At 38.5% G+C, this 9,054-nt stretch overlaps 1 protein-coding gene across 3 annotated transcripts; it reads right to left on the reverse strand.

Annotated features, from left to right (window-relative positions):
* On the reverse strand, window positions 1–7,655 carry LOC5504504 (visual pigment-like receptor peropsin). Of its 3 annotated transcripts, none has more exons than XM_048731767.1 (2): window positions 7,287–7,655; window positions 1–1,504 (listed from the first exon to the last, which is right to left on the reverse strand). In XM_048731767.1, exon 2 carries the CDS (start codon window positions 1,485–1,487, stop codon window positions 363–365), a length of 1,125 nt encoding a protein of 374 aa, XP_048587724.1. In that variant the 5' UTR covers window positions 1,488–1,504; window positions 7,287–7,655; the 3' UTR covers window positions 1–362. The 3 variants fall into 3 exon arrangements, with proteins under 3 accessions (XP_048587724.1, XP_048587725.1, XP_001625403.2); XM_048731768.1 differs by lacking the exon at window positions 7,287–7,655 and adding an exon at window positions 4,286–4,325; XM_001625353.3 differs by lacking the exon at window positions 7,287–7,655 and adding an exon at window positions 3,102–3,518.
* Window positions 7,656–9,054: the final 1,399 nt, after the last annotated feature.

Raw genomic sequence — 9,054 nt, forward strand, 5'->3', positions numbered from 1 at the left:
TTTGACATCCTTTACATTAGACCGTTTTAATTATTTAGGTACAGCCAACATTTACCTTGGTTCCAGAGGCTGCAAGTTTCACTACTCACGCGCCGCGACAAAGAGCCGCGAAACGGCGACAACGAGTTGCCTTGTACGAGCCATTAAACAGATAGAAGGAAAAAATGAGACTCTGGAACAAGGGTAGCCAACTATCGACAAGAGAACTAGTTATCATCAAACCAGTACAATGAGTAATTCATGATCTTCCGATAACTTGTATACTTATTCGGGTTTTGCTTAAATGTTGGAGATCATTATGCAGATCACAGCCGAGGCCATGCATGGAGACGAATATAATGAACGCTCTTTTCGTAGATGACTTATACGCTAGTGCAAGGCGTTATGGTCTCAATTTTTTGGAGGTTATCCTCGATGCTTTCAACGGGCCCCTTGACAGCACCCTGTGGCGTTATGTTAGGAGCAATCTGCTGACCTTTTTCCGCATGGACTGTGAGCTTAACTGCAAATGTTGATGCAGCCCGTGTCCTGATACCCGACAAAACACGCGACCTCTCGGCTTCTGTCGGTCTAATAACTTTCTTGATAAACAATAGCTTCGCCGCGCGTCGAAATTTCGTATACATGAAAAAGTATATAATAGGATTATAACAGGATGACAGCTTGGCGAACAGAGAGGGCAGTACCCCTAGAAGCGCGGGATTCCTGTGCGTACCGCCGAACGTTGTCCACAGGGAGACCACCGCGTAGGGTGTCCAAGCGAAAAGAAAACACATGACCATGAGGAATGCCATTTTTGCAGTTTTTGCCTTGGCTTTGATGGTTTCCTGTGTCGCCCGTGCATGGCTTCCCCATCGCGCAATGGCTTCATGGGATATATTCCTTATTGCTTTGTATATGGAAGCAAAGCTAAACGTCATTGTTACTATGGGAACAAAGAAGAACAAGACGCTTATGCAAATGATGTAGGAGACGTTATTGTGATCTGTGGTGTACCACGTGATTGAGCAAGACACGTAACCGGGTTCTGGGCCGTACGATGACCATCCAATCAGAGGGAAGACAGCCCAAAGGATGGCAAAACCCCATAGGGTTGCTATGATGACGAGCATTCGTCGCTCGTTGAGTGAATTCGTCATGGGACTAGCAACAGCCATGCGTTTTTCCACCGCGAGCGCTGCCAAGTGTAGAATAGAGGCATAGCCAATGGCAGAAGTCGCGAAGGCGTAGTAATCACACGTGACCTTGCCAACGGTGGGCCAGTAGCGAGCGTTGCCATAGATACCAACGGATTTGGCCATCGCCGCCATCAGCCAATCACAGACAGACATGCTGAAGAGGATTAGGTTGGGAGTTGTGTGGAGACGTTTGGAGAAAATGAAGGTGATCACGACGATTGTGTTTGTGACGAAGCCGATGACAAAGATGGCGATGTAGTACCCAAGCACTATGTTGGCCTCATGTCGGCGAAGCGCCTCATTTGACATGGTCTGTCACCACTGGTCTGTTTAGTGCAATAGATATAAATAATCAATTAAAGCAAACAAAACAAAATTACAAGCAAACATAGAAGAAATAAATAAATGAATGCATGGATGGGTGGGTGGGTGGGAAATGTGTTGAATTTTTCCAATCGACAGCAGGGAAATCGTTACTTTGAATCCGAGATCGAAATTCTATTCTAAAAATATTTATTTTGGGGGCCCTACAGTTTTGCAATGTAATTGTAGTACGTGGCTTTCAGGAAAGATCTCTCATTCAGTTTAGAATACTATTATTATGTCTGTATTCTTACTGTGCACATGGCTTAAAATATGGTAGATGAAATCCTTTTTTTTTCCTTTTCAAATAACCATCCTCCCCCTATGTCCTCTTTAGAGACATATTTCTCATGCATAAACAAAAAGAACTTCTTTCCCGCAATAGACCTTTCCAACTATAAGCATGCGCGCGCACTCACCATGGGTACCTACCTCAACTACGGGGCATGCAGCGTGCTTTTCGTTTGATGTAAGCTTAAAAAAGCGAGCGCTACATTCTGGTAGTTGATGTAGGTTTCTATGGTTATGCGCGCGCACACTTATAGCTGGAATGGACTATTCTATTTAAAAAAATATTATACAGCATGCAAGCTTTTGCAGATGATCATAGCACAAAGAAATGCAAGAAGCCGTATGACATTGAAGGATTCATTTAAAACTCTTTATGGTACCGAGCCATGTGAATGTTTAAAACAGTCAGTTTGCGTACATTTTGCTCAATTCCTAGCCAAAAAAAACTAGGAAAACTTCGATTTACAAAGTAAAAAGCACGTGCGACTGGTAATCACATTCGAAGAAAGGCAAAACAAAGTCATCAAGCTAAGAGAGTATTGAAGCGCCGTGAAAATCGAAAATACGGAGTCTGACATCCTTTATTGTCAGCAAAGCTTTAAGTGAGGTTCCCACAGAGAATCAGTGTTGCGTAGCCCGCAGTGCCTCATGGATAGTGACAAACTTTCAGCCTGAAAATGCTCCAAAAATTAGACCGGCCCAGTCTCGAATTGAAATTTGAAATTTGACGAGAGAATAATAATAATGAATATAGTCATAATGAATAGCTGATGACGTAATCAACCTTCTCTAACTAACACTCTGAAAACAATGTTAGCGTATGGTAACCTTGAAGTGCTAGCAAAGCGGTACTCTTCTGGGCGAAATACAAAAATAAAATAAGATCTTTCAGAGAAATCAACAAGGTTCTTGGTTAAAAAGCCCTCGCTACTTATAGTCCTCAAGCCTAACTTAAAAATAATATCACTACCGAACTACAAGCGCGACCTCACGCAATGATCCCAATCCTAAGAAAAGCGACCCCCGTCTCCGACCTCTTAGGAATACTCACTGTAATATAGCGCGCGTTAAAAATACAAAATGTTGCCGTTTTAGCTAAAGCGAATTAAATATGTTTTTGATGTTCATTAAACATTCATAAGCAGAAGTTTTCTAAAATCTGATGTTTGTTTTAACAGCCGTTTTTTTAAGGAAGGAATACGCTTACTTTTTGCCCTATTGTTGACATGAGTTCGTACGGAATGTATACAAAACTAGCTGTAATCTTACCTTCAAAGAAGTTGTGTATTTTTTTAGAATCTCGTGACGCTTGATATACTATGTGCCATCATGCATGAGTCATTAATGTTATCACGTGTGTCTTAGTAGTACTAATTGTTTATTATACCACTCAAGTGCACATGGCGAGCTAAAAGCTACACTTCAAATAGCTCTTTCGTCGCGTAACTTTCTTATTCCCAGGAGTAAACCGATACTAACTTTGCGATACCATTTGAGATAAGGAAGTCAAAAGATGTTTCTATTTCTGTACTGTATTTGTCGCTTCTTGAAAGGTCAAACGGAAAGTGGTCCCTATTATTAATCAGAACCTCTTTTATTATCTTGGTTAAAAATCTATTATCTGACAGGATATTGAAATTTGTAAAATGGATTACAAATACACCTTATGGGAAGATATTCTGTTGTCGTTTTCTTGAATTTTAAATCGTTTGAAATGGGGGTGAGACTTTTTTTTCATTCCTATTCTGACGGCAGGGCTAGAGTGCGTTTATTGTATAATAGCAGGGATTTGTTAGAGCTCTCACAACTGACACAACTCCCTGATGAAAGCAGCTTGATTTTTCATTTGCGATTTTACATGCCTTCCACCCAAATGCACTCAGTAAACCATTATGCCATGCTTAACTGTCCATAGGACTAGCACTTTTGAATTCGAGTTCCAGGCGTAAAGCTTTCGCAAATCTTGACTTTGGGCTTTACCGTCTAATAAGGGGTCTCTCTGTGTTTTTTTTTTTTTTTTTTTGTAAAGCTCTTATCTCAATACGCATCAGAAAATTGCAAAGAAAGTTGATAATTTATTTAGGAATTTAAATTTTGTGTTATTCATATGTGCTCTTGTGCCTCACGAAACCATAGCAATGAAATGATGACAAATGTGATTTTTATCGTTCTAACAATTAACGAATTTTGAATAATACGAAAAACATTCGTTACGCGTCTTATAATATTAAATGTAGCGTAGATTACTTCTTTTCACAACTGATCAAAAAATGTTATTACGATGGACGTCATTCATCACCTTGAAAACACAGATGTTTTTTTTCTTGTTCGTATGTCAATTGTACGTAGACCCGTAAAAGCTTATTCCTAGTGCTCATTGCTCCATGCCCTACTTCACAAAAGTCTTATCTCAAGCAATAACTTGAGGGAGTTAGTTTGCCACAATCTCTTACCTCTTCGCCCTTTTGCGAGCTTATCTTGAAGTTATCGAATATTATATTCATGGGGATATTAATCAGTAAGGGACTTTTCATTAAGGCTGTATGTGATTTTAATTAAAACAAGTTTTTGTTAAAACCAGGTGTTCATGAATTAAAAAAACAAGATCATTTTCGTCTGACGGAGGTTTTAATTGCATTGGAAAGGAATTGCTGGGTAGGCATCTTTGACTGACTGAGAAGAATCAATTTGCCTGGTGGGAGACGAAAGTTTCTTCTTAAAAAAAGGAATTTAAATGCATCAACGAGAACAAGAATATTTTTATAACGAAATATTTCATTTCTATCCTACTAACTATAAAAAAAACCTCTAAGGGCGTGGCTGTGCCCCTCAATTTCTTCTTATTGTTTTCTGTACCCCCCCCCCCCCCTTCAAATATTCTAGGCCTGGTATGTCTCTGTAGTGTTAAGAGATTATTGCCGCCTGGATGCCAAAATTGAAATTGTCGATATGGCAACAGCTCGTTAGCATGCTCCAAAATCAGAAGAAGAAGAGAGAGATCTTTTTCTATCCGAGATACAGGGAATCATGAAGTATATATACCAGAGTGGCAGTCACCCTTTTTACGGCCTGGCGAAATTAACGAAAAAAAAGCTTTGTTGGAGTTAGGAGGGCTGAGTAGTTCAGGATTGATTAATGAGTGCTTTTAGAGCGTTGAGATTAACAATATCAATCAATAGTGTCGCTTTTATTAAATAATTTAAAAGAGCCTGGGGCGAGCGCGCGGGAGACCTGTGGAATTCTAAAACGTTAGGGACTAGGCTCCATGGCAGGAAAGAAACATCATATGGCAACCGAACTCGGTGAGTGTCATGTAAGTGTCAAGGGGGATGCAACAATATGGTCACGTGTTGTGTGACGTCATCGATGACGTCACTTAAAGCAAAAAACGTGATTACAAGCATAAACATTTATATATCTAAATGAAAGCATGTGCAAATATATATATTCAATAATGTGTCACATCAAGTCGATCTAGAAGAAAATGTGTCTTTTTCATTCTATTAGAGTCTCAACGGGGGTACCTTGTCTACGGTTAACGGTTTGAAAAACGGCGTTTTAAAGCACTGCGGTTAAAAAAACGGTTTTTGCCGTTTCGTTAACCGCTTCATTTTTTTGCCATTTAACGGTTAACGGTCAACCCTAGAGTCCCATTCCTAACCTTGTCGAAATTTTTGATTGATTTTTACCAAAACGACATTGAATGAGACTTTGTCCCGATGGCTCGTATTTTTGTAAAAGATGTGTGCGTGTAAGACTGAACCGAACTGGTCTGGCTAGATCATCTCACGGGAAAATATGATATCATTACGCCCGCGTTTTGTTAATGAAGAAGACAAACGCAATAGCCACAGAATTTATACAGTGGAAACTTTGTAAAAACCTTACAAACGTTACGCGTTTTCCGCAATTTAAGGCGTACAGAATGCTCAAGTTCCTCATAAAAACTTTTTTTAAATTAAGTTATAAATGGAATGTGAAATGAAATGTACTTGTAAAAAGCTGTTACCGCCCGTAAAAATAATTGCCACGCTTTAATGCATTGTCTTATCCTTTTTTCCTATTCATTTAATAATTTAAAGTATAAGTGGAATATTTTGACTCGATCCATAATATCTAAAGGACGAAAGAATAGTATCCTAAAAAAAACCTTTGACACGTTTCCAAGGAAGGATAGTTTCTCTATACAATCCATCAAAAACTTGATGATATTCTTAAACTTCAAATTCACTTAATATATTTAAAAAAACATCAGAAATGTCTCTTGCAGTACCTTTTTTTACCATAATAGTTACAAAAATCCTCTAGACTAAAAATCTAGAAGTGTATTAAAATACATGTCTCAAAATCCGTGAGTACGTTGAGAAGCTGAAATCGGTCATTAAATTCGGTCCATCTTGATATCCATGTCGCTTGTCTAAGCATATTCGTGTTAATTGGATAAAATATATGAAAACTCTTGAGGGAAAGAGACATCAATCAAGCTAGTAATCATGCCGTGCTAGAAATATTATATATAAAGCAAATCCGAGAGCATATTTGATTTTTGTTCAAGATAAGTGAAGTAATGTTGAAGGTCGATGATTAGAGTGAGCTATATTAGCGCACCTGCACAAGAATGACTTCCCGCAGCTACAATGACACTACATCTCTCTGATGGCCCACGCTTTCTTAGCACAACTCATTTGCGGTGCCGATCAGCAGCTTTGAAGGGTCCTAATCGGCCACACCTTTGTTATTCATTATTTAATATTGTAGAACACACGAGACTATTCGATATGATCAGCTAAAAGGTTTTATACCTCAAAATTCAGTGTATTTTTCTCATTGTAAAGCTGGCCAAAGTCAATAGAAGAGATTGTCGCATAAGTATTTTACTAAGATGAAAGGATGACCCTCGAGTGTTTTTTCGACCTGGAATAGTCATTAATCTTTTTAAAGGTTCCTAATCGCATGGAGATTAAGATATGGCGATGATGAAATAATAGGGGTGACGCTTATAAGAATTTACAAAATAATGCTTGTAGTTTGTGTCATTGGCAAGTAAAGGCCAATTTCTTTTACCTCTTTCTTTTTTTTTACTGTCAGCTTCGTTGCAAACTCTTCATTATGTTTAATATCTTAACCTTCGGGATATTTATCTCTTGCTGATTATAAATTTATCATCCTTTACACATAATGGGGATGCGGCTTACCTGGTACGAATTAATCAATGTTTTCGGTACTAAAGTTTATTTTTATAAAAAAAGGAAAAATATTGTCTTGATTAGTAATCTAAACTCTAAGTCATAATAATATGAATCATTCTTTCACTTTTCTGTAGAGAGAAAATACCTCTGTGCTCATTCCTACTTGCTTTGATGACCAATTACTTTGTTGGTGTTTTCTTTTTTTTTTTTTACTTTCGTGCATGTACATTTGGGCTATGATTGATATTGCATTGCAACCTCTCACCTTTTTCAATCCATGGCTTGCAGGTCTGGATGCGGTTTAAAATGAAATATTCTAATTTTTTTTCGCGGCCGCTTCTCCTCCTGACATCCGCAATTAGCAATCCGCGTTCGGCAAGAAACCTTTTTTTTCTCAAAAGCCAAAAACAAAGCTCTTTATATCTCCATTAGAGGGTTATTTTTCCAAACATCGGATCACTCAAAGAGCACTACGAATTATCGTTGAAGTTTTGTTAAAGGAACGTGCCAAAATACGTAGTGTTTATTATAATTAGATATTATGAATTTTTTATTCTTTGGCCGATGCGCTCAATTAAGTCACTAGAATTGATGATAAGGTTTTCAAATAAACCAGTTCTAAAAAAGGCCAGTGAAAATAGCAATGACCTGCATATTCGGACAGGTACAGAAGGTGTTTACTTATGTATGAAAAAATATACACTTATTTCAAAAAAACGTTGTAGAGCCAAACGGTGAATGGTAAATGCCGAATGGTAGTTATCGGCCTAAAGGTGCTTCTGGGTACTAATTATTCATACAAAAAAAGGTGATGAATAAACTTACATTGATGGTCTTTAGTAGATGGTCGTACGCTTTTTCCACATTTTCCTGTATTCGGCAGAAATATAACGAGACCCATGGCAGAGTTCGGTCGTAGAACTGCCTTTAATAATAACTAGTGGTTACCCGTGATATAAATTCATGAAAAGCAAAACTTTTTAATGTATTGGGCTTCCTGGTGCTTTTCAACCCCCCGGAATAATATAAATACAGTAAATGTAAAAGAAAAACATATCAAACATATTCCCCACATATAGTGTCCTTCGTATGTATTGCCTTATATGGGCATTGACATATCAAACATATTCCCCACAGATAGTGTCCTTCGTTTGTTTTGCCTTATATGGTCAATGATGCCCATATTTAGAAGAGCTAAAGTTTTTCTGCTCCCTGATCTCCAGAAAACATGGTGAAAAATGCTGATTCCTGTCAATTTGATACTCGCGGCAAGAATTTTTCAAGAAAAAAAATTGATTGCTTGGTCAAATCTTTATGTCACTAATCTTGAAAAGCCCTGAGACCCAGGCCTCTAAGAAATTGACCGAGCAGGTTTGAAGGTCACCAAAATATTGATATGTGCCCATATTTAGAGGAGCTGCAGTTTTCCCGTTCCCTGATCTCCTGAAAACATGGTGAAAATATGCTGATTCATGTCAATTTGAGACTTGCGGCCAAAATTTGTTAGAAAACCTTGATCGCTTGGTCAAATCTTTTTTCTCACTGATCTCGAAAAGCCATTAGACCCAGGATCCCAAGAGGTCGGCCGAGTGGGTATGAAGGACACCCAAATTTTGATATGGGGCATTTTACCCCCCCCCCCCCCTTCTCTCTCTCCCCTCTGAAAAATTCCTGGGCGTTTTACCACCCCAACCTCCCGGAATTTCCAATCCCCTCCATGACGGGGTATGGACATTTTCTGGAACTACATCATATTTAATAACCTTATAAAAATGCGAGAAAGCGCTTGCTATAAAGATATCGCCCGTATTATAGTGTTCCGTACCTTTTCCTATATCCGTGTTGGGCACCCTGTGTATGATCTTTTTGGCGGGAATCGGACAACCCATTGCGGACAACCAAATTCAAACCATGCCAGTACGCACGTTCAAATGTTGGGTTTTGTGAATAAGAGAGTTGATCGTGAATCCTCGCTTCGTTGGATTTCTTGGGCTAAGTGTGTTATTTGGTAGTCGATTCCATACTTTAAAAAA

This window comes from Nematostella vectensis, chromosome 8 (genome assembly GCF_932526225.1).
Source record: "Nematostella vectensis chromosome 8, jaNemVect1.1, whole genome shotgun sequence".
Taxonomy (NCBI): domain Eukaryota; kingdom Metazoa; phylum Cnidaria; class Anthozoa; order Actiniaria; family Edwardsiidae; genus Nematostella; species Nematostella vectensis.